This window comes from Gopherus evgoodei, chromosome 2, assembly GCF_007399415.2.
Source record: "Gopherus evgoodei ecotype Sinaloan lineage chromosome 2, rGopEvg1_v1.p, whole genome shotgun sequence".
In the NCBI taxonomy this organism is placed as follows: Eukaryota; Metazoa; Chordata; order Testudines; family Testudinidae; genus Gopherus; species Gopherus evgoodei.
In genome coordinates this window covers 138,436,235-138,452,349 of record NC_044323.1, presented here as the reverse complement: position 1 = coordinate 138,452,349, position 16,115 = coordinate 138,436,235, and the positions used below count along the sequence as shown (strand labels likewise).

The 16,115-nt window shown below is 44.7% G+C and overlaps 1 protein-coding gene across 1 annotated transcript in view; it reads right to left on the bottom strand.

The window, feature by feature from the left end:
• The window catches only part of LOC115644989, a 258,015-nt gene that overhangs the window by 144,062 nt on the left and 97,838 nt on the right, over window positions 1–16,115 (bottom strand). Inside the window, exon 2 of the mRNA XM_030549406.1 lies at window positions 3,559–3,801. Coding sequence (XP_030405266.1) covers window positions 3,559–3,801 — 243 coding nt within the window. The remainder of the gene's footprint in view (window positions 1–3,558; window positions 3,802–16,115) is intronic.

The following is a 16,115-nucleotide window of genomic DNA, read 5'->3' as shown; positions in this document are numbered from 1 at the left end:
TACATGCTACATATGCAAATCTCAAGGTTTTGACTAGAAGAATAAGTGATAGAAAGGGATAGTAAACTTATGCTTCAGGGTTTAGGCCAATCTCTAATTAGAGCTCAGGATGAGACCGAATATGGGGGACAGATTATCCAACATCTGTCAACTGCATGGTTCTTACATCTTCCATTGAAGCATCTGGTGCTGGAAACTGTTGAAGACAAGATACTGTGTTACATGGATCTCAGGTCTGAGCCAGTCTGGAAATTACTATGTATATAAAACACAAATATCAACTTCTATGTATAGATATATGTACTTTAAAAGAAACAACAACAACGCTTAATGACTTGGATAGTTGAGGTCAACCCAGAGCAGACTGCCTACTTTTGAAGTGGAGGACAAGGAGGTGATGAGACAGGGGAGATGGGAGAAAGCAAGTCTCCTGCAGATACAGGAGACGTGATTATGAACATAAACAGAGGATTTAGGGCTCCATTACTGACAATCCTTTCAACCTTTCATGAGGAATACATTTATGTTTTTTTAAAAAGGTAAAGGAAGTCCATGAGAGTTGCTTCAGAGTTTATCCTGTTAATCTTATCTGATCTGGATGTGCAGAACCATCAGTTATATGCTCCTAAATAAAAAGATCTGATCAATGTGTGGTCAGGGTATGCTGTCCTCCAGGACTTCTGCTGGAGCAGCAGGAAACACGCATGAAAATAAGAGTATTGTACTATTTTTGTTATGTCTTCCCTAGAAAATGATTAAAAAATCTTTTGCCAAACTATGCAGCAGAATAAGTGTTGAAAATGTAAAACTGAAAACAAACATGAATGTTTTAGTATATATGATCGATAGCATTAAAATTCAGTCTTGTAACTATAATGTAGCCACTCTTGTGGCTAGCAAATTACATTTGCAAAGATTTGAAAAGATATATCAGTACAGTTTTATATTCATCATTTTAAAATTGCAATGCCTATATCAATGTAGCTTCAGCACAAAGTGAATCAATAAATCCTCTTCAGTGAAAAGTATTGATTCCCTGCCAAAAACGACTTAGCAGGCAGAGTTATCTTATGAAAAAAAGCATACAATTTAACTTGGGTGCCAAAAAAAAAAAACCCACCTCATCTTTCCTGGGATGTCCTGAGTTTAACTTCTGACACACTCAGCAACAATTTCAGATTACCCTACTTCAGAGGCTGTTTAAAAAGGACATTTTCAAAGATCATCTTGATTATGGTAATGTTGGGAGATAGAGAAAAGATTTGGAGGTTTGACTTGGTTCAGATAAGGTCATTTGAACCTCATTCAAACTTCTTGAGTCCAAAACACTGGGCTGGAAATTTTGGGAAAACAAGTTCCCATAATATTTCTGGGAGTTTCTGCTTCACCTCATGCTGGAAATACAAATTCAAACAGCTTTTTGCTGAGTATTTTGGTCCTTCTCATTTTGATCCTGATTGGAACCAGAAAGTGCAGATGAGCCAAAAACTGAAAGATATCGTAACAATTCATCAATCATCTACAGTGCCACAGTTGTCATTGCTGCACATCACTTCTTAGTGATATCAGGGGCAGAACTTAGATCCTCTTGTTCCAAAAGCAGAGCCCCCTGCTGCTTGAGCTACAAGAGAATCTTCATTAGCTTTTGGCAATATGTGGCCTATGACACACAACTGAGCAATCCTGACCCCATACGGTGGTCACTATACACACTATCTGATTCATTTTTATGGTATGTGTTGTATCAGCTTAATGACAGTATTTTTATTCTGAAGATGTTTGTTGAGTAAGTCAACTAGGAAGTACATGTCATGCCATGTTTGAAATTCATGCATATATCTTACATAGCTCTCTATATCTACAAGATTTGAGTTCACTATGGCCATATTTGAGGCCTATACATGTTTGGTGCATACACTATCTCAGTTGGCCCATATTTACATTTTTGAAGCTGAATATTGCAAATATACCACACTTAGCTGGCCATGCAGCTTAGGGGAAAGATAATGAAAACTAAACCTGAGGAAACCATACATAAAATAGTGTTTTCAGAATTGAAGAGAGATAACTCCCTATAGCTATATTTAACCGAGGTGGGCAGGACCACACAAGATCACACTGAAGCTTTAGATGTAGCTCACTACCATAGGAAATGTTTCTGGAACCAATTAAAATTACATACCTGGAGCCACTCAGCAGGTTCTGCCTCATGTCATGAGCCACAGGTCTCAAACCTGGATCCACAGGAGCAGCCATGCTTCAACCCTCCACTTGGAAGCCTGCTGACCCAGGTCCCATGAAGCCAAGCCCTAATTTGAGGCTCTGCCCCTGAATTCCCATTGGCAGAGTCCCAGGGCAGCTCATTGGCCCAATGGCCCTACTTAAGCCATCAAAAGGCACAGGAAACTGTCCAAGCAACTGAGGTTCACCTTGCTTTGGGCTGCGTACTTTGTGCTCCCTGCTCCCATGGCTTGACTTCCTGGTAGGCCAATCTGGCTTGGCTCCAGACCTCCAGTTGTGGTTGTGATCTCCAGGTTGTCTCCTGCGCCTGACCTGCTGGTATCCTTACCCTGGATTCCTTATTCTTGACTCTGGTCTGTAGACTCTGGTTCTAGCTAGGTCTGGCTGCTTATGACCCAGCCCTGACACCATGTCAGCTGAATCTCCTATAGCTGATGTCTAAATTCACAGCCATTATTTTAATTTCTAATAAAAAACATCACCTGTAAAATAGCAACACACTGCATTTGGTTGTTTAAGTTTACAAAACAGATCCATAGCTCACTGAAGTCATTTGGAGTCTATTGACTTTGATAGGCTTTGGAGCCGACCAATAAAAAGGAGAGACTGGCCCAGACCAGAACCTTGAATCCAGATGTCCCCAAATTGAAGCTATTTCAAATCAAAACCTGAAACTTAATACATGCATAGGAGATGGGGAGAGGGAGGCTTTTATTGGAAGACCACCCCATACCAAATCATTTACCCCACTTTAGTGCGGAGGCAGACAGTAGTAAGATCTGTATTGTTCAATACAAGAATCACAAACTGGCACGGTAAACTGGCACAGAATCCATCACAGCAGCAAGCACAAGAAGAGACTGCAGATCCACCATCTCAACAAAGCCTAACCTACACCAGCCTCCTCTTGCTGCTCCCTGAGCAGACACTGGTCCTTCTGCAAAACCTGCTTTTGCACTGCCAGCGGTCACAGTTCTCTCCATCACTGCCTGATCCCATGCTGCCAGAATTTACATAACCCTTTCATTGCCCTGTTTCTGCACCTGAGGTCCCAGTCTCAGGCATAGGCACCAACTTTCTCCGGCGACGGTGGGTGCCCGAGCCCTCCTGCCTCTTTCTCCACCCTGGCCCCACCCCTACTCCACCCCTCCCTGCCCCTGGCCCTGCCCCTGCCCCCATTCCAACCTCATCCCCAAAGTCCCCACCCTAACTCCACCCTGTCCCTGCCCCTATTGGATCCCTTCGCCCAATCCCTGCCCCAGCCCCACCTCTTCCCCCAGCACACGGCGTTCCCCCTCCTCCAAGCTCCCTCCCTACCTTGCGAATCAGTTGTGTCGTGGTGCAAGGACTGGGAGGGAGGAGAAGCAGGACGTGGCAGCACGCTCGCGGAGGAGGCAGAGGCAGAGGTGAGCTGGAGCAGGCGACTGGGTGCTCCAGCCCTGGGGCACCCACGGAGTCAGCTCCTATGGCCTCAGGTCCATCACCACTATGCCAGATGCTACAGCAGTCTTCATCCTCTGGCGGTGATGGTCCTGTTAGCATTCCCTGTGTTGTACAACCCTGGAAGCACAAGAAGTGCTTGTGACATGGAGAGCAGTGACTCTGCAGGTTGGATGTAATGCAACTTCTAAAAATTAGTTGCAGAGAGTCTAGTTGTTCCTCCTTCTCACAGCCTGGATATAGTCCAGGCACACAGCTGGATGACTAGGTGCTCATCAACGTGCCTGAAGTGCTGCTATGACTTACAGCCTCTCCTGGTTATGGTTGCACATCATATCCACCTGATTATTGCTGCACATTTTATTTAGTGGGTTTGTTCATTATTCCTCTTTCTGTTCTGCAAGAAACTTCATCCTCCTGCTCCTAAATCCTCAAACTTACTTTTCAAAATGACCATGCAAACATGCAACTATCCTGTAGACGTGCCTCTCGCCACAGCTGAGGACTAATGAATTCTAACATCTAGTCTAATCATTTTTTTTAATGTGAGTGCAGGTGTACACACTTCAGCAGCAAATGTTTATTCATCCTAATAGTCACAACACCTTTGAGTCCCATGATCCGGTCTGTAAATATAACTTGTATGCTCACACTTCAAGTGTGTATTGGATGTGGGGGAAGGGTGGGGAGTGTCACAAATATCAGCAAAGCAAATTAGTGGACTTTATTTTTAAGAATAGTTGTGAATAATTTTTGTGTATTTGCCCAGCTGTCCTGAAATCTTTAACAGGCATTGGCACCAGTCATGTCTCCTATTCTGAAAGCACTGAGGATTCCAAGCAGCTATTGCAAAGCTCTTGCTGAAGCTTTTACACAAATGCTAAACATATATTTTAATAGAATTGGGAAATCAACCAGATTTCCCCTGCCACCCCCAGGGAATTTAGTACTACATCCTGTGCCCTCCCCGCTTTCCCACCACTTCTTGTTTTTTCATGCCAGAAACAGATAGTCAAAATAGCCTAGTGCAGGAAAGTGTGCAGGTTTCTGAGAAAATATTAATTCCATTTCTCTGCATGTCAGTTACTGTTAAGTGGCCTATTACAGACCTTCTCTTGATGCATGTCTCAGATAACACCCCTCCCACTGCACAGAATAATCCTCTCTCTTAAATAAAAGGCTGTAGTGCAGTAGTATTCTGGAGACTAATGCACACGCAGGTTAAGATGTCTGCAGTGCCAGCCTTGTTTAAAGACAGCCAAGAAGGGCAATCAATATTCCTCAGGAGAGCATTTTGCTGGTACAGCTGCAAGTTGCGGAGATTGGTTCAGTGCAGTGCTCTCATTAATAGAGTCTAATGGCCACCATAAGATTGAGAAAGTCCAGACAGACACAACATATTAAAAAAAACCCATATAGAAGGTCTGATTGGCTTTGTCTGATTGGGCCCTTTATATCTTCAGAGGATCATGTTTATAAAGTAGAACCTAATGATATTTATGAATTTCAAAATTAAGCACTTCCCTGGAGCAATCATTAGCATGAAAGCAACCACGTGTTCCTTTTTTCCCCCTTTAGAGCTTCAGTACAAAGCAACTGACTCAGTCTGAAGCAGTTGTGTACTTCAGGGCAACTTACAGTATTGAAAAGAAAATACAATTTTGACTGCATAAAGCTAAAAACCACATCTTTTGCTAACGTTAGTGTATCTCTTCCCATCTAAATATCTCTGACAATAGAGAAAGCTACACATATTGTATCCTACCATTCATATGAAGAAAAAATGTCTTTTGTATTCATAGTTATCAGACTCTCTCACTCTTCCTTCAAACACACTCTCTGTCATGTATGCCATTTGCAGTGTTGTTGTGTCCATGTTGGTCCCAGGATATGAAAGAGACAAGATAAGTGAAATACAAGTTTTTCAGCAAAGAAGAGCTCTGTGTAGCTCAAAAGCTTGTACATTCCAGCAACAAAAGTTGGTCCAATAAAATATATTACCTCACCTACCTTGTCTCTCTCATGTACTTCATATGTCATTCAGCTATTAGATTTTCTGCCTGTGCTGTTGAAGCCTGCAAGATGTGGATGGGAAGCATAAAAGAAGAGACTAGAGGAAGTTTAAAAGAAGCAGCCACAGGGAGTTTGAGTAGAGGAAGCATGATGACTGAGGGTATGTCTACACTTACAGTTTTGCAGCGCTGGTAGTTACAGCTGTGTTAGTACAGCTGTATAGGGCCAGCGCTGCAGAGTGGCCACACTTACAGCAACCAGCGCTGCAGTGTGGCCACATTTACAGCACTTGCAGCGCTGTTGGGAGTGGTGCATTGTGGGCAGCTATCCCACAGAGCACCTCGTCCCATTTCGGCGCTGTGGCTTGTGGGAAGGGGAAGGAAGTGTGAGTGTCTTTCCGCTTCCTGTTCCAACGCCCCGTGGTGCTTTGCTACACATTCTGAGCAGTTTGGCGGCATTGTGATTGTACAGCGCTTTTTCTGCGACTTTTTGTTATAAATGGATCCTGAGCAGCTGACGACCTTATTGATGAATGTTGCCAGCACATCGCGCTTGGCAGTGGAGCTATTCCTTCAGCTGCAAAGTGAGAGTGACAGTGAGAGCGACAGTGACAGTGAGGAGTCAGACGATGATATTGAATCGCCTCACTGTGAAGACAGTAAATTGCTTGTGGCAGTAACAGATGCGCTCAGCTCCGTGGACCGGCGCGTTTGGGCTCGGGAAACCAGCACTCAGTGGTGGGATCAAATCGTCCTGCAATCCTGGGATGACGAGCAGTGGCTGCAGAACTTTCGGATGAGAAAAGCCACTTTCATGGCACTGTGTGCTGAGCTCGCCCCTACCCTGCGGCGCAGGGACACGAGATTGAGAGATGCCCTGCCAGTGGAGAAGCCGGTGGCTATTGCAATCTGGAAGCTGGCAACTCCAGACTGCTTCAGATCGGTGGCGAACCAGTTTGGAGTGGGAAAGTCTACCGTTGGAATGGTGCTGATGCAAGTTTGCACAGCCATTAATCGCACCCTGCTAAGAAGAACTGTGACTCTTGCGAACGTGCAGGACATTGTGGATGGCTTTGCAGAAATGGGGTTCCCTAACTGTGGAGGGGCAATAGATGGGACGCATATTCCTATTCTGTCACCACCCCACCTGGCATCAGAGTACGTTAATCGCAAGGGGTATTTCTCCATGGTTCTGCAAGCACTTGTGGATCACTGTGGGCGTTTCACTGACATTTACTCAGGATGGCCTGGAAAGGTGCACGATGCACGCATTTTTAGGAACAGTTCCCTGTTCAGGAGGCTGAGGGCCGGGACTTTTTTCCCAGACCGCAAGATCACAGTAGGGGACGTTGAAATGCCCACTGTGATCCCTGGAGACCCCGCTTACCCCTTAATGCCCTGGCTCATGAAACTATATACAGGGAAGCTTGACAGGAGCAACGACCGGTTCAGCTACAGGCTGACCGGTGCAGAATGACTGTGGAGTGTGCTTTTGGCCGTTTGAAAGCACGCTGGCGCTATCTTTATGGGAAGCTAGATTTGGTGGAAAGCAGCATCACCGCTGTTATATCCACGTGCTGTACCCTCCATAATATTTGTGAAGGGAAGGGTGAAAGATTCAGTGAGGAATGGACCTCCGAGGTTCGACGCCTAGAGGATGAGTTTGCTCAGCCAGAGAGCAGGGCTAATAGGGAGGCCCAGGAAAGGGCTTCAAGGATTAGGGATGCTTTAAGGGAGCAATTTGATGCTGAGAGCCAACAGTAATGTTTGATGCATTTGATGTGCTTTGCTTTACCTTGGTGTATAATATTTACCACTTCCAGCAACAATATAACATAAAAAAGAAAAAAGAAAAAAAAACTTTATTCAACATACAGTACATAACAGGCAAGGGGGTTGGGGTGGTGGACTGTACATTCACAGGTTTGAATATGTCCTATTTTGATCACTATTCAATGTCTGCTGCACTTCAGGATTACTATGCTGCAGAATAATGGGGGTGGAGTGAACAGGGTAAGAATTATAGTTATCAGGGCTGGTAGGTGATCGTACAGGTGTTGGGGGCAGCTGGGGATAATAAGGAACTGGCTGCTGGAGAAATTTGTTTTGTGGAAATACTGGGGAACAAGGAAGAGGGCTTTGGGAGGGCTGTGGGTTACCATGGTACATATTTGTCTGCATGGCTACGATAGACTCGAAAGACTCAGTTTGGCGAGCCAGGAGGCTTATCATCTGCTTTGTGGTTTTCTTTGCAGACAATTCCTTTCTCCTGCTTTCTGTTTGCCTCCATTCATGTACACTCTTTCTCCATTCATGTACACTGTTTCTCCATTCATAGGTCTTCTCTCTCCATTCCTGTGTCTTCCTACTTTCTCTGTTGTAGTGGCTCATAACAGATTCGATCAATTTCTCTTTTGATTTTCTAGGATTCCGTCTCAAGTTCTGCAACCTACGTGAGGCCGGTGATCCGGCTGCAGTAGTCAAGGTCACTAGAAAAAAGAGAGATAGAACCATGTAATACACAGAGGCTACATTGTTTATTATCACACGTTGAAGGACTTTCTAGACTTTTGGTAGCATCCTTCTCACATACCTCACATAACACAGAGAGGGCTGGCAAGCTAAGTCATGGTGAGCAATGGGGTGAGTGGTTTTGCCCCGATTTCCCCTTGGGAGTGGGAATTGACCAATGGGTCACTGGGGTTTATCAGCAATGGGTACAGGGGGTAGCTGGTGTCCTGAAGAGGGGACAGTAGTGAACAGGAAGGTGGTGAGCTAGCTGCTTGGGGGGGGTGTTCTTTGGTCCATGTTCACGCCGTCCTGCTGGTGAGGGGGGGGGAGCACCGCGGTGCTGGATGCCTGCTTGGAGGGTGGTTGGGGAACACAGGAACACACCGCGGTGCTGGATGCCTGCTTGGAGGGGGGATGGGGAACACAGGAGCACACCGCGGTGCTGGATGCCTGCTTGGAGGGGGGGTGCCTTACACCGGAGCACACCACAGTGCTGGATGCCTGCTTGGAGAGGGGGTAGGGAACACAGGAGCACACCGCGATGCTGGATGCCTGCTTGGAGGGGGGGTACCTTACACTGGAGCACACCGCAGTGCTGGATGCCTGCTTGGAGGGGGGGTGGGGAACACAGGAGCACACCGCGATGCTGGATGCCTGCTTGGAGGGGGGGTGGGGAACACAGGAGCACACTGCGGTGCTGGATGCCTGCTTGGAGGGGGGGTGCCTTACACCAGAGCACACCGCGTGGATGCTTACATGCTGGGAGGGTGGGTGGGGAACACAGGAGCGCACCACGTGGCTGCCTACGTGCTGGGGGGGAGTAAAAACAGAGCGCCATGGGCTGGGGAAACGCGAACCTGGCGCCCTGCACTCAATTATCCCTAAACTCTCAACAGGGTTTCCTACTGCCAGACATATCACTGCTGCATGTTACCTGGGAAGAGAGGGAGGGTCTTCTACAGGAATGTGGATACCGCCCTGGCCCCTATGCAGCTTGCCTGTGTGCAGCCATGGTCCCCCCACCCCTCACTGCACAGTGGATCGGACGAGTTAGCCTGACCGGGACAAGGACCACGGTGGCTCTCCCGATCAACTTGAGAAAGCAAATTGCAAACGCTCTTGCAGCAACATTTCAAGAGATTACCGAGGCAGATTACAGAGACGTGATAGAGCAAATCAATGGGCTATTCCACGTTTAGGCATGCATGCCGGCAGCCATAACCAAAACCCTCCTCTCCCAAAACATAAAAATCTACATACCCCGAGCACGATCCTTAGCTTCTTCCTCACCATCAACTTCCAGCTGCTGCGACTGGCTAGCCTCCTCCTGGCTTGAGAAGAGCTCCTGGCTGCATGTGTACTGGGACTCCGGGGTGTCTCCCTCCACGCCAGTAGCCTCACTGTCGCAGTCCTCTACAACCTCCCCCACTTCTCCCTGCTCTGAACTCTCCATCATGCTCCTAGGATTGGCAGTGGGGTCACACCCAAGTATGGCATCCAGCTCCTGGTAAAAACGGCAGGTTGTGGGGGCAGCTCCTGAGCGGCGATTTCCCTCACGAGCTTTGCAGTAAGCACTCCTCAGCTCTTTAATTTTGACCCTGCACTGCAACGCGTCCCGTTCATGGCCCCTTCTCATCAAGGACAGCGATATCTGCCCATAGGTATCATAATTTCTCCTTCTGGAGCGCAGCTGTGCTTGCACAGCCTCCTCTCCCCAAACACTAATGAGGTCCTGCAGCTCTGCATTGGTCCATGCTGGGGCTCATTTGGTGCGTGGAGGCATGGTCGCTGAGTGATTGATTGATTAATTGCACTCCACACCTGGCTGAGCAAACAGGAAGGGGATTTTTAAAATTCCCGGGGCATTTAAAGGAGGGGTCAGGTGAGCCCAGGGCAGTGGAGTTTGCATGATTACCAGAGAGGCTTCTAAGGTATGCTGGGATACCTGCTTATGCCACGGAGGTCAAGAAAAACGCCGGTGAGTGTCTACACTTGCTGACCAGCGTTGGTGATCCAGCGCTGGATCCTCTACACCCGAGGCTCGACCGGGTGTACAGCCAGCGCTGCAACCAGGGAGTTGCAGCGCTGGCCGTGCTGTGCAAGTGTGTACACCACCTAAGTTGCAGCGCTGTAACCCCCTCACCAGCGCTGCAACTCTGTAGTGTAGACAAGGCCTGAGAAATGACATCAAGGGAGTAAAGGAATGGAGGAGAGAGTTGAAAAGACTAAAAACGACTGAGGATCAAACCCAAGTTACTACTTCCAGACAGACAGCTTAAGGTGGAATGTGACACCTATCTCTAAGAAATGACTATCAAGAAAACTTATTTGGTGAGGTTATATACTTAACTATGGCCCCAGTCCTGAAATAAGATGTGCAGAAGTGTACATTTGTGCCTGCACAGAGCCCCATTGGCTTCACAGGCATGCAACACTTCCCTGTATCAACAATTACTGTGATTTGTGTACATTTGTTCAGTTGTGATAGAACTGAAAACTGTTTCAGAAAAAGAACTTTTTGCACCTTTATATCTTGAACAAAAGACACCAGCATCACAGAACTCCACACAACACTGTATTTCTATGGACTATTAAAAATATATGTAAACTTAAGGAGTAATGGTCTCCCAACATGTTGACAAAAATAGGTGGTATGGTACAGCTGTATAAATTGAATTTAATGCCAATGTTTTCAATGTAGCATATATTTAAAGAATGTTAAGGTTGCAAAGAGAGACACTTGAAATTGAGAAATGCCAGAATTAAGGTTGTCAAGTATCAGAAGGGTAGCCGTGTTAGTCTGGATCTGTAAAAGCAGCAAAGAATCCTGTGGCACCTTAGTCTGTTAGTCTATAAGGTGCCACAGGATTCTTTGCTGCTTTTACAGAATTAAGGTTGCTTGTGGAACCTTAATTAAATCCCCTTGTGTATATGCCTTATGATACAGTTTTGAATTTATCACAAATTTCCCCTCACCTAGATCCCCTGCCTCACTCAATGTACAGGAAGGATAGTGCTCAGGGAACAAATTATAGTTGTTCTATGGGAGGCAGCGACTATGAGATGGTCGAATTCAGGATCCTGACACAAGGAAGAAAGGAGCAGCAAAATAGGACCCTAGACTTCAAAAAAGCAGACTTGGACTCTCAGGGGAGGGATGGGCAGGATCCTCTGGGATAATAACATGATGGGGAAAGAATTCAAGGAAAGCTGGATGTATTTTAAAGAATCCTTATTGAGGTTGCAGGAACAAACCATCCCCATGTGTAGAAAGAATAGTAAATATGGCAGGCGACCGGCTTGGCTTAACAGTGAAATCCTTGCTGATCTTAAACACAAAAAAGAAGCTTACAAGTAGTGGAAGATTAGACAAATGACCAGGGAAGAGTATAAAGATATTGTTCAGGCATTCAGGAGTGAAATCAGGAAGGCCAAATCACACTTGGAGTTGCAGCTAGCAAGAGATGTTAGGAGTAACAAGAAGGGTTTCGTCAGGTGTATCAGCAACAAGAAAAGGTCAAGGAAAGTGTGGGCCCCTTACTGAATGAGGGAGACAATCTAGTGACAGAGGATGTGGAAAAAGCTAAAGTATTCAATGCTTCTTTTGCCTCTGTCTTCACAAACAAGGTCAGCTCCCAGACTACTGCACTGGGCAACAGAGCATGGGGAGGAGGTGACCAGCCCTCTGTGGAGAAAGAAGTGGTTCAGGACTATTTAGAAAAGCTGGATGAGCACAAGTCTATGAGGCTGGGTGCGCTGCATCCAAGGGTGCTAAACAAGTTGGCAGATGTGACTGCAGAGCCATTGGCCATTATCTTTGAAAACTCATGGTGATCGGGGAAGGTCCTGGATGACTGGAAAAAGGCTAATGTAGTGTCCAACCCTGATATTCTATGATTCTATGATTGTCTGTGGTATCCCTGCCTTTGCTGTTACAGAAGTTGGAAGGTGGATAGTTAATGAGGGATTGCAGGAAGAGAAAGAATGGTTTTGTGGTTACGGCAGTTCACCACCACCCTGAAGAACTGGATTCTATACTTGCTTCTCCAAGAGGTTTGGGTCCACAAAAGGACAGAAGCTCACCCTAGAAAATCACTAGATCAACAATGGGATCCACGAAGCCTGAGGTAGGTGCATAGCTCCCTATACAATGAATGGGTAGAGACAGGCACCAGCGATAGGATCAACAAAAGCCAGAACACCAGGCAATTATCTGCCTAAGCTATGCAATGGGAGATGCTGACAAGAGATATATATTCTAAGCTCTGATCCTCTCACGGAAATAGGTGCCTAAATACAGGCTCTAGGGCAAGCTTATCTCTGCTGGCGATCCACAACCAGGGACCCCTCGCATAATTAAGTGCACTGAGCATTAACAATACAGCTAATAAAAGTGCATGAAGCTATACACTGAAAGTAGTTGCTCACATATCCTGGGACCAACATCCCTGCAATAGCACTGCAGAGTTCTCCCTTCACTAAATCTGGGGAGTTAATTATTAAAATGCTGGCATTTAAATTAAGGCATCTAAATTTGATGCCTAAATGGATATTTGGTGTATACATGACAATCTGAATGTCCAAAATTAGGCTCCTAACTTTCAATATTGGCTTGGGAGAAACACTGTCCCTAGTGTTCCCCAAACAAGAATAAAATATCATTTTTTAGACTTAATTCAACCTTGGTAGGAATCTCTGGGAGCCTCTGTTAGAGATGTCATTCAGCTGATAGCCTCCACTTGTGTGGCAAAGGGATCTCTCAGGTAACGCTCAGAAAAATGCTCTCTGCTTGGCAAAATGAGGAAAATAAATTTAAAAATTCATAGGCCAGATTTTCATGTCAGCTACAACTATGTAAAGGCAGATCATTTCACTGAAGTGACTGACAGCAAAGCAAGACTCACATCCTTACATATAAATAATCAAGCAGTGAAAAGTGGTGCTGTAGTTTCACTGAGGGTAGGCGATTTGTGTGCTGTGACTGCAACTTGTAGTAGAAAATGATTGTTTTCCTGTTTCTTCTATCCTCCTTCCCCCATCCATTTGTTTGGTGTATCTACCTGTTATGTCTAATTATATGTTAAGATTGTAAGATCTTTGGAACAAGGGGCTGCTTTTTAATTGTTTGCATTCAGTTCCTGATAGGGGCCTCTAGAGGTTATCGTAATACAAATAATTACTAATACCATAGGCAGCTCTGCTTGCAGTTTGTCCCTGAATTCTGTAGGGCTGTTTCTAATAAAACATGAAGGAGTGAGTGAGTTCTTCATGTTCTTTGTTAGAAAAAATCCTTAGTACATGTTGAAGGATTATTTGATTAATTTGAATGATGATGAAGTTCTAGAAAGCTCAGAGTAATTAATGTTGACAAGTGGCCAAGAAGGAGTAAATGGGTGTGTTATCAAGGCTACATTATGTTGATTGTGTGTAAATGAGAGTGTCAGGATCTAAGAAACATTAATGCACTTAAAATTATTGAAGTGTTTTCTGTTCCTTGACCTCATTCAAATCTACCACTGAATGACTGTCCAATCTCACTGCAACAAAGGAAATTCAGAGAAAAATGCTAGAAGGGCAATACAAAGAGGTACAGTAATTGAAACCTCCACTGATACTTCTTTCCAGATATAAAGTATTCATAGCTACAGCAATATAAACATATATTTTTTATCTGTTTGTAACTGAGTAATAGAAGACGACTGACTCACCAACATGTCTCTAGTGAATATTTTGTCAGCCTGTCCTTTCTAAAGGATTTCAGTCAGGTAGTCAGTAAACTTGACATGGTCTTTATTTTAACTTGGAGTATTAGGGATACATTTTCAACCTCAGCTGCCCAATGTGTTCATGAAAACGTGCATATATGATCATACCTTTTGCAAGTACAAATGTGGACTGTGGACTTGAACTTGAAGAAAGTCAAGTGGCTTTACAAAACCCAGGGCATCAGCAGGTTTTCCTATTTGTGTTAAAAAGGAGCATGTTCTTCCTTCAGTGTGTACAGTCATTTCCTTTAGTATTTGATTAATTATAATGAAGCCATATGAAGCATTGACACAAGAAATTGGAGTGAGTCTAAAGCATTTTGATAATCTGGACCTGATTTTCCAGTGCCTCACTTCTTGTGGAGTTATTTATACCTGTGCAAAGTGGGTATAAAACATCATCCTTCGAATCTGGCAGCATTTTACACTCATTTTGTTTTCATTTTGCACAGGAGTGCAGTGGGGAAATCAGGCCTATGACATTATCTAGCTATGCGTTAATTATCATGTCTGTATCCTACCAGGATATGATATCCTGTTGCTTAAATGAAGCAGCTCTGTGTTTCTATGCATGTGGCAGCGCCAATGCATGGCCATGGAGATTTCAGTCCCTCCTCCTGTGGCACATGCAACTCCATTTAATCAGCCTTAGTCACAGATTTCCTGGTACCTGCCAGCCATGATGTCAGCTTTTGAGACATTCAAATGTGCCTAGAAATGTCCCCTTCCTGCAAGATGGACCAAAGGCTTGCAACTATCTTGGGGCACGGGAATCAAAATCCCTACTAGAGAGCATCAACAGCTCTTTATCATAAGGACAAGCTCTTTTGCATTTGGATCTAATAGTCAGCAATGTTGCCACTTTGCTTTTTGAAGCCAGGGTGCTTCTGAATATGCATGTTCAGCTCTTTTAAAGTAGCATGTAACTCTGTTTTGGCTGATTCACTCCATTGTTAGATTGTGCACCCCTCAGGATCACACAGTGGTGAGTCAGTCATTTGTAAACAGAAGGGGAAAAAAAAAACACCAGTGAATAGAGAAAACCACAGGCTCCATTTTTTTTGTGATCAAAGGCTTCAGTGTCTCCATGTAAAAAGAGAACAATTATTTATTAAACAAAAAACTCATTGTATGACCTTTTCTGCACAGCCTCACCAGTTGCCGCCGCATCTGCTGGGGCCCACTCTCTGCAGAGCAGAGAAAAGATTTGCTGATCCCTTCCCCCCCCCCGAAAAAAAGAGTTAGATTTGCTTATTTGGGGGGGATTTCCTGAGCAGAGATCGAATTGTGTAAATTCTGCTGTCAACTACTCCCACAGTGACTGATCTGAGGGCACCACAATTAACTTAATTGTGAGACCAAAAATAAGATTCCCACAGCATTTTAGAAGTGCAAGACCAGACCTTCTAAATCAGCCTCAGTAAAGAAGGTGATGTAAATGTATAGGATTTGCAGGTCTGAACACAAGAATAAACCAACAAAATCACTACTATTTACTGTTTAACCAGGCAGACTATTGGAGGGTGCTTCGATAATAAATAATAATGCTTATCATGCATGAAATTAAAGTAAAAAACAAATTTTGCAAAGAAACCCTCATTAGCATGAACCAAAGGGGTCATTTTCTCTACAGTGTTTAAGCTGTAGAGGCATAGTGGTGTTATGTCAGGCATATGAAGTGTCAGCACATTGTTTTTGTTCAGGAAGTTGAGGGACTGGTTGGTTTCTCTGGGCACTGGGCCCAGTTTTTGTTTAGTTTTCTGTAAGCCTAGATACTGCATACAGAGATGGTCAGCTTAGAAATAAACAAATACCTCAGTGCATACACTGAATTTACACTTCTTAGACTGCTGAATGCACAACAACTATGGTAAGGCACCTTCCTACATTGCTTAGCAAAAAAAATTCCCATTGATTTCATTGGGAATTTTGCCTGTGTAAAGACCATAAGACTACATCTCAAAATAGGTTATTAAAAAAAACCCAAACAGTAAAACTTCAGCCATCGAAAAGCAAAGTAGGTCCTGATAGTGCAATGAGCTTTGAGCACTTGCATGAGATACACTATAGGAGCAGGAACTAGGTACTAGGTACTGAAATAATTGGCTTGATTTTTCAGAGGTGCTGGAAACAAACAATAATAAGA